The 13,363-nt window shown below is 44.9% G+C and overlaps 1 protein-coding gene across 3 annotated transcripts in view; it reads left to right on the top strand.

Annotated features, from left to right (window-relative positions):
* fras1 (Fraser extracellular matrix complex subunit 1) overlaps positions 1–13,363 on the top strand; it is a 157,282-nt gene that overhangs the window by 97,934 nt on the left and 45,985 nt on the right. For all 3 annotated transcript variants that reach the window (XM_060065890.1, XM_060065889.1, XM_060065888.1), the window contains exons 23-32: positions 235–375; positions 2,370–2,510; positions 2,742–2,882; positions 3,683–3,965; positions 4,219–4,303; positions 4,921–5,244; positions 7,006–7,162; positions 7,318–7,493; positions 11,673–11,789; positions 11,931–12,045. In XM_060065890.1, the coding sequence (XP_059921873.1) occupies positions 235–375; positions 2,370–2,510; positions 2,742–2,882; positions 3,683–3,965; positions 4,219–4,303; positions 4,921–5,244; positions 7,006–7,162; positions 7,318–7,493; positions 11,673–11,789; positions 11,931–12,045 (1,680 nt within the window). The remainder of the gene's footprint in view (positions 1–234; positions 376–2,369; positions 2,511–2,741; positions 2,883–3,682; positions 3,966–4,218; positions 4,304–4,920; positions 5,245–7,005; positions 7,163–7,317; positions 7,494–11,672; positions 11,790–11,930; positions 12,046–13,363) is intronic.

Genomic DNA, 13,363 nt, shown 5'->3' with positions numbered 1-13,363 from the left:
TGATGCTGTGGGTTAGATGAGGCTCTCTGTAGTGTCTCTGCTCAGAGGTTGTGATGTGTGCGGGGTTAGAATATCTGCAACCTATTGACTATACTACAGTTTACTGTCTCTTACTAAAGATTAGTTTGCTTTATCTTCCTTAAGAGTTCAATCCTCTAATGGTCTCTGTTGTAACTCTTTTGAATGTTGAATGTGTGTCATTGATCATGTCTTGTATCTGTTTGGTTCCTGCAGAGTGTGAGTGGAGGTGCAACATGTGTGTGGGTCCTCAGCCCACCGACTGTCTCCAGTGCATGGAGGGCTTTGTCTTGCAGCACGATGTCTGCACACCCAAATGCACCCCAGGGTCCTTCCAGAGAGGGGAGCGCTGCTTTGGTCAGTCCCCCCCCCCCCCCCCCCCACACACACACACACAAAAACACTCACTCACTCACTCACTCACTCACTCACTCACTCACTCACTCACTCACTCACTCACTCACTCACTCAACACCAAAATTCGCAAAAAAACTTTTACGCTCGCTTGAGGTGGTTTTTGACTCATGCGAAAGAGAGTAAATGTGAAAAATGGGAGATGGAAACACACTTTTCAAAACAGCTGTGACATAGCGAACAATGAACACACAGGACTGACAATGTCTTTCTGATTTCCGCATAACTACCGGCCACATTAACCCTGCCAACATCAACATCAGCGTCTATATATATATTTTTTTTTAAGAGTTTGTATGCATAGACATCCTATATCATATAAATAAATAAATAAATATATATATATTAGTGCGGTCAAGCGATTAAAATATTTAATCACGATTAAACGCATTAATGTCATAGTTGACTCACGATTAATCATGAGTTAATTCTTTTTTCTATGCTAAATATCCCTTGATTTCTTTGTCCCATTAATTTTTCTCATTTGAATGCTCTTATCATCATGGAGAAGTGCATCGGCTTGCCTTGTGCAAATGTTTTTTTATTGATAACAACATTGGCATATACTGATCAAAACAGGACGATACAAAAAAAAGCCTATAGCGCAATTAAACGATGAACATACAAACATACTGCCTTGAACATAGCAGTCAGGCTACTGCCTCTTTGTTTTGAGCCAAAGAAATTAAATAAATAAATAATAATAATAATTAAATAAATAAATAAATCGCGTTAATCGCGTGATAAAAATATTAACGGCGTTAAAATTGGTTTGCGTTAACGCCGTTAATAACGCGTTTAACTGACAGCACTAATATATATATATATATATATATATATATATATATATACATATATACATATATAGGATGTCTATGTTTTTATATCCTTTAATTATACCGTGTCCATTAATCCCTGATATATGGACACCTACTAAGTAGTTCCAGTCAAATTGTCAATTTAGCCTTCAAAACGAGAGCTGGTAAATTGTGAAAAATGCCATAAACTGTCATCAGACAGTCTATATGCTATAGACCCTAGTATCTTTTGTATAAAGGCTGGGACGAACTTCGAATTATAAATATGTACAATGTATCCTTTAAATACGTTCATGGAACAGACGGCCAATGTGAATAAAAGATACGTGTGGACTGATGAAAAGGTACAACTTTTCCTTGCTCTCATCGAAGAACAAAACATTTCCGGCATTTCAGATGGAAAACAATAGCACAATTCCACTATATATCAGGACCTAAGAGAGAGCATGTTATCAAAAGAATACGAAAAGCCCTGGAATGTGTGTAGTTTTCCCCTCCAACCACGTGATCACCTAATTCTAATTTATTTTTTGCGAACTTTCTAAAGATTAACTTTCTAAAGATTTTAGATGGAAACGTGACTAGTAAGAGTGAGTATTTCGTCTCCCTCTTTGAGAGTTGATGTGATGTAATTAAGATAAATCATAAGAACCTTAAGATCCTAAGATCTGAGGGATGAGCGGATATCAAGGTAAACAGATCTGAATGGCTTCTCTCTTACCACTGTATCTGAAGTGAAACAGAGCTTCAAACACGTTCCTCCCCCTCCTCTCCTTCGTCTTACACAGACATAGTGGAAGAACCATTCGATTTTTTTCTGCAATACAGTTGTAGAACTGAAGCCTGAATCTACTGTTTTGAGCATCACATCATGTATATTGAAGAGGGAGGGAGGCTGCAGAAGTTCCACAGCCTGGGAGAATACCACAGGCCTGCCTAAGAGAAGGGAGCCCTCTAGTGGAGGATGAGGAGGTGTTAACAGCAGGTGTTAACTGTGTGTGTGTGTGTGTGTGTGTGTGTGTGTGTGTGTGTGTGTGTGTGTGTGTGTGTGTGTGTGTGTGTGTGTGTGTGTGTGTGTGTGTGTGTGTGTTTGTGCGTGTGTATCCTGTGTATGTCCAGGCTGTGATGCCCACTGTGCTGAGTGCCGGGGCCCGGCGGCTTGCCTGCGGTGCCAGCCCCCCTACGCTCTGCTGGCTGGTCAGTGTGTGCTGGACTGTGGGCGGAGTCACTTCCTGGACGCCTCTTCCCAAGTATGCCGACGTAAGGACCTTTTTTACGTGTTTAAGAATCTATGCAATTGATGCAGCACATTTTATTCATCCAAAATATCCAAAATGTATGAAATGAAGATGGTTAACCGGATCCTTTCACACTGGGAAATCAAGGCATTAACAATGCAGGATTATGGGTACATTCCCCATGTAGTTAGGTGCAGTAGTGAATAGGAATGTGTGTGTGTGCGTGTGCGTGCGTGTGTGTGTGTGTGTTCAGCGTGTTCCTCAGACTGTGTGGTTTGTGAAGACGTGGGCCACTGCAAGACTTGTGGCGACCAGACTTTCCTGATAGGAGGGTACTGCACCGCTGACTGTGGACACGGTTACTACGGCAACAAGAAAACCAGGAGCTGCCAGGGTGAGGATCTAGCTCAGTGATGAACTCTTTTGATTCATGGGCCTACTCATAGGGCTGTCTTACCAATTCAATAAGAAAAATCCAGGCCCCACCCACTACAGTCCCATGGATGCTAACACCAAATCCTATTGGCTATCCTACGACTAGGAAGTCCCCCGAAACAGCCTCAAAATAATCAATACATGGTATAGAAAAAGCAGTTTGCCAAATGCACTTTGGATGCTGTTCTACATCCGGTTGTGTTTCGAAGTAAGCAAGCCAGCATGCTTTTTTGGCTATTCTTTCCCCACAAGCTTCTGCTCTGCAGCAAAAGATAAGTCCCATCGACTGAGCCTGTGAAATTGGATGGGTGGCACTAAAGGTGTGCTAATGAGTGAAATCACCTTGAGTATGTCCCGATTGTATGCACACTGTGTGCAACAGTCGTACTTTGTATGGGTAGCTACAGTACGTACTACATGTAAAAAGAAAAGGTATGTGATTTGGAACGCAGCCATTGTAGTTAAACTGGCCTTTATTAGCAGCATTCAATACTTCATAAATTACAATAACACAAATAATGATTCATACATTAAATACAATAAATATATTAATTAATAGCAAGGGTAACATCATTTTATGATAAAAGACAAAGATGTGTTTCTTTCTCTCTCTCTCTCTCTCTCTCTCTCTCTCTCTCTCTCTCTCTCTCTCTCTCTCTCTCTCTCTCTCTCTCTCGTTCCCTCTCGTTCCCTCTCCCTCTCTCGCTCCCTCTCTTTCCCTCTACCTCTCTAATGTATCCTCTCTGTCTCTTTCCCCAGGTGACCTTCACCCTCCCACCCTGAGTGTGAACGGTTCACTGCTGGTCCCGCTGGGTGGCTCTGGCCCCCTGGGGGTCGGCCTGCTGGTGGTCCGAGACCCCGACAGCCCTCCAGACGCCCTATTCCTCCAGCTGATCCTCGCCCCCGCTGCCGGGAAACTCCTGCTGCTCGGGGGAGGGAGGGGAGGAGAGGGGAGGAGGGAGCTGCTCCAGGGAGGCTCCTTCACCCTCAACCAGCTCCACAACGGGCAGGTGGTGTACGAACACACCCAGGACCAGCCGCGGTACGGAGGGGGAGATTGAGCCAGTGTGTGAATGTGTGTGTGTGTGTGTGTGTGTGTGTGTGTGTGTGTGTGTGTGTGTGTGTGTGTGTGTGTGTGTGTGTGTGTGTGTTTGAGTGAGTGTGCGAAATGTACACTAATGCGCATGTGCAGATTTTATTTTAATTCTGCTGATTATAAACCTGTGGGTGTGCTTGTGTTTTTATGTGTCTGTCTCTCTTTCGGTGTGTGTGTGTGTGTGTGTGTGTGCGCGCAGGAGAGACCAGTTCACTCTGCGTGTCGCTGACCCTCAGCTGCTGTCTCAGATGGAGACGGTTGCAGTCCAGGTTGTCTCTACACAGGTACACACACTGTTGATACAGACATACAAAACCTGAGTGCCTGAGGACTGAGTCTGACTTCAGCAGAAGTCGGATGATTGCAGACACGCACGCACGCACGCACGCACGCACACACACACACACACACACACACACACACACACACACACACACACACACACACACACACACACACACACACACACACACACACACACACACACACACACACACACCAGCAGTGCAGGGCAATACGTTTGACCTTTCAGATTCTTCGGTTCAATTAATTTTACATTTCTGCATTTTTAGCAATGCTTTGCGCTTTTCATTAAGCTGTCACTTTATTTGTTTCCAACCATTTACATTTTCTTTAATGGTGTGCATGTTTATATTGCTTTTCCATTTAGACAATTTTTTTTTCCATTTAGACTTTTTCACTTGATTTAAGCCATTTAACGTTTCTTTAAGTCTTAATCTATGTGGCTTTATTAATAAATATTTTCAACCTCACTTTGCACTACAGCACTCACCGCATTTTCTGGTTACATAATGACATAGTTACTTGTGTAATTAGTTACTTAGTTAATTGGTTCATGGGTTACTTGCAAACTTGTGTATTTATGGTTCCTGTGTCCCAGCCTCCTAAGGTGCTGTTTCTGGCCCCTCTGCTGGTGGATGCTCCGGGTGCTATGGCAACAATCACTAAGGCAGTGCTCCACCTGGAGGACCCCGACAACGCAGCCGAGGTGCTACTGGTGGTGCTGGAGCCACCCCAGCACGGCCGCATCGCTCATCTCCATGGTAACAGGGAGCTGGGGAGGTTCGGTCTGGATCAGCTGAGCCGGGGACAGGTGGTGTACCTCCACGATGGCTCCCCCACCTACAAGGACCTCTTCATGCTGCAGGTCAACGATCGGCACCACTACCTGAACGTCCCCATTCAGGTCCTCATCTCACACAGGGTAGGCCCTGGTTCCTCTACCTGTCGCTAGGAATGCGCGATATAAACGATATACGATATAAACGATAAAAAATGGCCTACGATAGAGATTTTAGTTATATTGTTCTATCGCGATAATGTATGTTTGACGCGATCTATCCATGACTCGTGAAATATAAAGAGCCACGAGCTGCAACCGTCTGCAACGCATCGTCCGCGACCCGCGAATTTTAAAAAGAGCCACGAGCTGCAACCAGCTGCATCGCATCATCCGCGACACGCGAAATTTAAAGAGCCACGAGCTGCAACCGGCTGCAACGCATCGTCCGCGACCCGCAGAATTTAAAGAGCCACGAGCTGATTGCTCTCATTTCATGTTCATTTCAAAATTATATGCGTTCATTTTCCACTTATTGTTTTATGTTTTAATAGCAAGTATCTGTGCACACACTTGGAAGATTTTTCTTTATTTAAAATAGCCATGCCTAATACTGGACGTATTTCCCTAATTCACAGTATCCGTTTCTTTATTAACAAGACACCACCAATTTTTATTTCATTAAGAGAAGTATACGTCATTACACAGAAGATTTTTTTCTTTTTTAAAGTCTCTGCAGCTACAACATTATGTTGTATGATTAGTTTTGCACAATAAATGTTCTCAAAACGACATACATTTAGCAGTTTAGCTTTCCTTAGAGTATGTAACCTGTTCTGAAATGGTTCTATTATGATTTATATATCGTGATATATATCGTTATCGCAATAGGTTGCATGTATATCGCAATATGGATTTTAGGCCATATCGCCCATCCCTACCTGTCGCCCTTTCTATGTCCCTGTCTCTCTCTCTGTCTACCTACCTACCTGGACCTCTGTTCGGCCTCTGTTATCAGCAGAGGCCCAACTCATTTTGGCTGTGCACATGCATAACACACACGTGGACGCACACACACAGAAACACACCACACATAGAAACACACACACACAGGCTGACATAGACTAATGCATGCAGACATCTTATACAGGTACGTTTCAGCTTGTGTTTGTGTGTGCACATGTACATGGGACTGACCTGTATTGAGTTGTCAAGGATCAATTTATTTTCCTAAATAAATTTTTGTGCCTTATTTTGTTGTTTCGCTGGCAAAGCTGGACTTGAATGATTTATTTATTTTGCAAAGAATCATTACAACTTTCAGGCTGTTAGGCTGTTGCTAAGACTCTTGTCAGGCCATTGTTTGGCTGTTGCTCAGGCTGTTGCTAGGCTGTTGTTACGCTGTTGCTGGGCTGTTAGGGCGCCGTTAAGGCTGTGACTAGGATGTTGCTAAGACTGTTGTTAGGATGGTTGCAGGGCTGTTGTCTGGTCGTTGCTGAGGCTGTTGCTGAGGCTCTTGTTGAGGCTGCTGTTAGGCTGTTGGTGAACTGTTTGTAAGGCTTAATCTTAACTAAACATTGTTATTATCCTGCGATCTCTTCCAATGGCTGATATGTGTTCTGTATGCATTGCATTCTAAATCCTATCTTTTATCTTCAGTCATGCAATCAAGAAAGCAATCTATCATTTACAAACAGTCTACTGCCGGTTAATAATGCAAGCTACAGTTTTGTAAGCAAAGCCATATTCAAAAGAGGGTATTGTGCACATATGTTTTGATTCAACACTAGTCTCATACTGACATGTCTAGCATTATTCTAGAGACAATGTAGAAATAATGGGGAAATTTGGTAATCGCTTTTCCTTTAAATGTAGTATGTGTGTGTGTGGTCTGTGTTTGTACAGACCTTATCTCCCAAGATTCGCTCCATCCCAGTGTCATGGGTGAAGGAGGGGGGAATGGTTCAACTCAGCAGGAAGCACTTGAAGGCGGTGCTTCAGGGTACCGCCCCCGATGACATCATATACAGCATCATGCCACTCGACGGACAACCCGAACACGGTAACACCTCCCTTGCTATTAACATGCTGATAACGTGTAAACAGAATTATATTGACAAATACATGCATAAACATATGGGGATGCATTTGGATGCAAACAGCTAGAGTGATGAAGAGTGTCATAAACCGTGATCCTGACTCCTCCTACATATCCAGGTGAGGTGGTTCTGATACCCATGCCAGCGGACGCCCCAGCGTACTCCTCCTCCTCCTCTTCCTCCTCCTCCTCCTTCACCTCCACCTCCATCTTCACCCAGCAGGACGTCAATGACGGAGCTGTCTGGTACCGGCACTTTGGAGACGGCACCCAGCGAGACGCCTTCCACTTCCAGGTCAGTGTGAGGTGACTTCCTGGTCGCCCTGACAAAACGAGCGGGAGCTCATCAACACATGGTGAGCTCTCAGTGTTGCTGATGTATTCCTACGGACTTGAGCGGTGAAGCTCTAAAGCATTGGTTCTCAAAGTTCGGCCGGAATCATTCCTGGCGGCCCGCAATGACATACATAATTATGTAAGTTATAAAAAAAATAAAATAATAATAATTATTATTTTTATTATTAAATCAATATTAATTTAAATAAATATAAAGAGAAAATTCGACTCTCCCTAGCTTTCAATTAAATCCTTTTACATTTGTTAGTTTTAATCCGAGTGTACATTATTTTGAAAGGGTGAACCTCAGTTTCGCGATTTAGACCTCACTTGACCTCACTCCCGGAGGTCCACGGTGCAATGTTTTTTTTGACCACTGGGATGCTGACGGCGTTTCCCGGCAATTTCTTTTTTCCTTTGGCGGCCCTCAGTCAAATTTTGGGTTCCTAAATTGGCCCTCAGTTGTCAAAACTTTGAGAACCCCTGCTCTAAAGCCTACCTTTGAAGCTACCCGGGACGTAGCCGAAAGCTCAGAATCCAAACCTTGATACTGCCCTCAGAGTTCAAACAATCTTTCTCTTGCACCCTAGTTGAAGCTGAACCCTTGAACTATGTCCAATCAGATTACAGCTCTGTTTGACATTCTAAAACCAACAGAAGCGATACATGTTCTATGAGATCTGAACACCCAACCTATGAGGTGATCATGTTTTGACTGCTTAAAGATCCCATATGTTTTTTTATGGCGAATGATTTAATTTGGGGATACTTCTAGAGTAAAGTTACATGCCTGTATGTTAAAAGGTTAACACTGTTTATTTTATGCAAAATCAATTTCAGCATCTTTCAAAAACGGTCTGATTGGTATCATGTCGCTTTCCAGTCTGCTGTGATTGGTTGAACGCTTTGCGCGTGTGTAGCGTGGCACGGAATGAAAACCCACAGGCTCTGTCTGGTGCTACACATTTATTGTTTGGTCCTGCGAAATGGAAGAAAATGGATCGCAAGTCAACAATGGCCACACAGCACTCTTCGGTTGCGATCCTGTACAGCGAATCTCACCATCTGACGTCTTATGCACCATTTCGGTGCATAAGACGGTCCTACTAGCGATCGCTCCTTAGGCCTTTCTACACTGCCAAGCCGGTTCGTTCGTGGCTTGGCACGCCCGGCAACTTCACCGTATTGCCTGTGTAAAACCAAGGGGCTTAAATCCCCCTTTCGTCACGGTGCAGGCTTTCTTGGTTCACTGGAGCAGGAGTCTAGAACTCCCGAATGTTTTAAATTTTTTATGAATGAAGACAACCGCATGCAAGAATGAGTTAATGTCTGAACATGTCTTTACAAGTGCAAAAACGCCAACATATTCTTTATATTGCTGACCACTAGTTTTTTATCCAGACAAAAGCCTCGTAAAGAACGTTCCTCTGCTTCTTTCTCGTAGATCGCACCATCTTTCAACGTCTAAATGCAACTGCATCATCTTCTCTCCCATGATGGTCAGCAGCTCGCAGATTTCACCGTCTCTCCAGTTAGAACTGCTCATGTTGATATCGCTGCGTTATTGTCTCTGTTGTAGAGACAACGCAGCAACACCTCTACCCAAGCCCCCCCCCCCCCCCCTCTGGAACCGCGGAGCGTCTAATCGCATTTAGCCTACATCAAAAAGAAACTGCCAGTGTGTGTAGGGTCCGGGAGTGTAAAAACGTCTCTTGGTTCTGACCAAAGAAAGCTTTGGAATCTCCATTACGCACCATACCTGGCTGTGCTGTATTCGTTTTTTAATTTTTTTTACGATTTTTTTTGGGTGGGCCTGTTGAACAGTAGGAACAGTCCTAGGGCCGTCAGGCCCACCCATAAAGGCCCATTCACACCCTACAGTAAATACGGATACGGACCGTTTCGTCCGGTCCCGGAGGTGTTTCGTCCGTCAATGGGTCCGTCGCCTCTGAGCTTACGAATCCGGAGTGGGAGAAACGGAGCAATACCACCGGAAATCGAGGCGGCAGTATATAGTCAGAAGTCAGACCATTAGCGAAAATAGATAGAGTAGTATAATATCTGATATCTATATATATTGTGTTTAACATTTTATACTTATATTATACTATATACCTGACCTTTTTATTTTATTGTTCCCCTGCTTTGGCAATGAGTTGTAACTGGTAATTTAAAAATGGTGCAACATTTTGCGGTGTCACGTGGCACCACCGCCTAGGCCTACACTTTTTGCACCTGTTTTTTTGCAGATTTCGGATGACACAAAGCAAAATCATCTCCTCTACAAATGCCATGTTTGCGATTGTCGATGCCGTTAATTTGTGACACGACAGTCACTGCCCTCTAGAGCAGTGGTTCTCAACTGGCACGAGGCGTTACGCCTCGTGCCCACAGCCTCCGTCTGTTGACTGATCCCCATTGATGTTGAATGGGGGCGGACGCGCAATGCATTGTGGTTCGGTGCGCTCCGTCAAAAGGTTGAAATATTTTCAACTTTTTCGGCAATGACGGATTGTCATTCAATCAGATCGCGTATGCAAATTTAAGCACTGTGACACTACTCGGGCTCTGACGACCCTGGAAAGCTCCCCCATCTGTCAGCCACGCCTTCCGACGTCCTTTGACTGACGGTAGAGGGCCTTTCTTGGTGTGGCCGAATATGCCCCCTGGCTCGGACTTAGATTTTTCTAGCTTAGCAGACGTAAAACATGTGCGTCATATCAGTGGCGGACTCTGACTATTTGAAGGGCAGGGGCGAAAAAATAAAAAGGGCACATTCTGCACAACATGGGGCCCAACCAGCGTGCAAAAAGCTATGATGCATCATGTTTGGCACTTTCTCTCGTATTCACCACTCTTGAGGGCACTTTTTCAACCATGGAGGCACTGTAAGGGCATTAAGAGGGCACTCATTGAGGCACGTTATCGAATTTTCTTGTTTTAGAGGGCTCATCTTCGTAATTTATTGTATGAAGGGGCACCAGAGGGCACCCAATAATTTTTTTCACATGTAAAGGGGGGGGCGATCACCCCCCCTGAGTCCGCCACTGCGTCATATAACAGTCTAAGGCAAAGAGAAAAGTCGAAAGTGGGTAGTCAACCCTTTAAAGGAGACATATTATGGTGTTTTCCCAACAAGTAAACATAGTATTTGAGTTCCAGAAAACATGTTTTTGAAGCTGTTTGCTGGAAATAGCTTTTAGGAAAAAAAATATCGTCTACTGCTATTCCCCTCTGTTTCAGTCCCTTCAGAATGCGCTGTTTCTGGTGTCTATTGATGCAAATGAGCTGCTGCCCATTGACCACTGAGCTGTCGGACTGATACACAGCATGGAAGAGAAGGGGTTGTTGCCGTTGCTGACTCCTGGAGCTCTATATCTATATCTATATTATATAATATAACATAATAATAATATTATATACGGGTATTTATATAATCTATCTAATTATGTAAGCCCCTTTTTAACAGGTAAAAACATCTAATTTGCTGAAATTGAGTGATAGGTTATACAATTAAGAACAAACAACGGTGGGCCCTTAATTTTTGGTGCCCCCTCAGGTACTTGGTGCCCTACGCACTCTGCGTATAGGGAGCGGCGGGCCTGGTCTGACGTCTCTGGTACTTTCACAAGTAAAGACTCGTAGTGGGGGATATCTCGGCCATGGTTGAGAAGAATTGGGGGGAAGAAACTTTGGCATTGACTCTCTGAAGTCCATGAACCGCGACATGGAGAAGGAAAGGATTTTACTCCGGGAGCTGAGCTGCCGGACTGCCTCCGAGCTCCCCGCGCCGGAGCTGCCGGCCGCCGTCGAAGCCGTCCGGCCGCAGTCCGGCAGCTTGGGCCGGGCGGTGTACTCTGGGAGCTGAACTGGCGCCGAAGCTAGGTGGCAGCTCCAGCGGACTAGCAGCTCCGGCTGGGGTAGATCGGCGGCACTCCGGCAGCTCAGCTCCGGGAGAACAATCCCTTTCTACTCCATTTGTCTCCTCCTCCCGACTTCCCTTCGGCGGCAGCTCCGGTGGGGTGAGCAGTCGTAAACTACGACTGCTCTGTTACTACATATTACTATAAATGTTAATAAATGTTTTGTTGTGTGTGTGTGTGTGTGTGTGTGTGTGTGTGTGTGTGTGTGTTTTCAGGTGTCTACGGAGGGCTCACCTGACCTCCAGGGTGACCCCCAGGTTTTCTCCATCGGGGTCCTCTCCCAGGGACCCGGAGTCCCCCAGCTGGACCCAGACTGCCAGCTCCAGCTCACGGTAAGAACATGGGACACAGGCCTGATTTAAACACTCAAGAGTCCTGTGTTACTGATATAATAATTGCCTATTAATAATTTAATATGTGTCTGTATGTTATTAATGTGTGTGCATGTGTGTGTCTTTGTGTGGGTGTTCCAGGCTTTAGAGGACCAGGTCACAGAGATAACGTCCTCAGCGTTGTCGTTCATCGACTCTGAATCGCCAAGCCACAAACTGATCTACAACATCACCACTCCATTAATGCCAGGACAAGGTCTCCCTCTCTCTCTTTCTCTCTCTCTCTCTCTCTCTCTCTCTCTCTCTCTCTCTCTCTCTCTCTCTCTCTCTCTCTCTCTCTCTCTCTCTCTCTCTCTTCTTTCTTTCTTTCTTTCTTTCTTTCTTTCTTTCTTTCTTTCTTTCTTTCTTTCTTTCTTTCTTTCTTTCTTTCTTTCTTTCTTTCTTTCTTTCTCTCTCTTTCTTCCTCTCTCTCTCTTTCTTCCTGGCTGTCTGACTTTCTGTCTGTTAGTCTGGCTGTCTGTATGTATGGACTCATTCAGACCAAATCAGGAGTTGCGGTGAAAACTCTAGTCCAGCCCTTCATTTGGTTGGCTGTGCGTTTCGGTGCTCAGACAGGAAGACGCCCAGGGGAAGAAGAACCTTGTTCACCCTGTAGCGTTAGAATCATAGCATTCTGCTGTTCATCTTCTAGAGTTAGCATGGTAGGACACCGCTGTTTACTGAGCAACTGTGAAGATGGAGGAGAGATCGCTGCTGTGTTGTCCTCTCCAGAGCTGTACAACCCTGCCATCCCATACCACACTTTTTAAGGGTTAATAATTGCCTTTGGGGCTTACTACTAGGACAGGGTTATATGTGTGTATGTTTAAAATATTTATTATTCTCCCTTATTATTCTCACACGGTTTATCATTGGCAAAACCAATTTCAGCGCCTTTAAAAAAATTATCTGTTTTGTATCATGTTGCTTTAAGGCCCGCCTCCCGAGTAGCCCAGTCTGCTGTGATTTGTCAGAACGCCCACTCTGTTGCTATTGGTCGAAAGGCTTTGCGTCTGCAATTTCACACCCCCGAGAAGTTGTCAACATTGTGGGTAGCCGGGAGCCGGGACTTCTGCACTTCAGCACCGCTCACTGCACAGTCTGACGTCACAATGTTGCAGAAGTAAAGGTTGAGCACAAACAAGCTGTTTCACGCAATTATGGATGGGCATTCTCAGAGGGCACGAATACTCGCCCTGGCTCAGACTTAGATTTTTCTAGCTTCGCAGATGTAAAACATGTATCCATACGTCATATAACAGTGTAAATGCAAAGGAAAAGGGAAAAAAATAATGCCTTTGCGATTGATCCATGACACTTGTTTCAACAGGTGAGGGACACTCCAACATTGCGGCAGCAGTGTGCGCTTATCGCCGCGATGCCGGATGTGGTCTGAATGAGCCCATTGCTCTGGGTCTGGTGCTGTGGTCTGAATGAGCCCATTGCTCTGGGACTGGTGCTGTGGTCTGAATGAGCCCATTGCTCTGAGTCTGGTCCTGTGCCTCATGTGTTCTCATGCTGATGTCCCCTCTCTG

This window comes from Gadus macrocephalus, chromosome 11, assembly GCF_031168955.1.
Source record: "Gadus macrocephalus chromosome 11, ASM3116895v1".
In the NCBI taxonomy this organism is placed as follows: domain Eukaryota; kingdom Metazoa; phylum Chordata; class Actinopteri; order Gadiformes; family Gadidae; genus Gadus; species Gadus macrocephalus.
The sequence above is the reverse complement of the archived record's forward strand: the minus strand, read 5'-3'. Positions and strand labels throughout refer to the sequence as shown.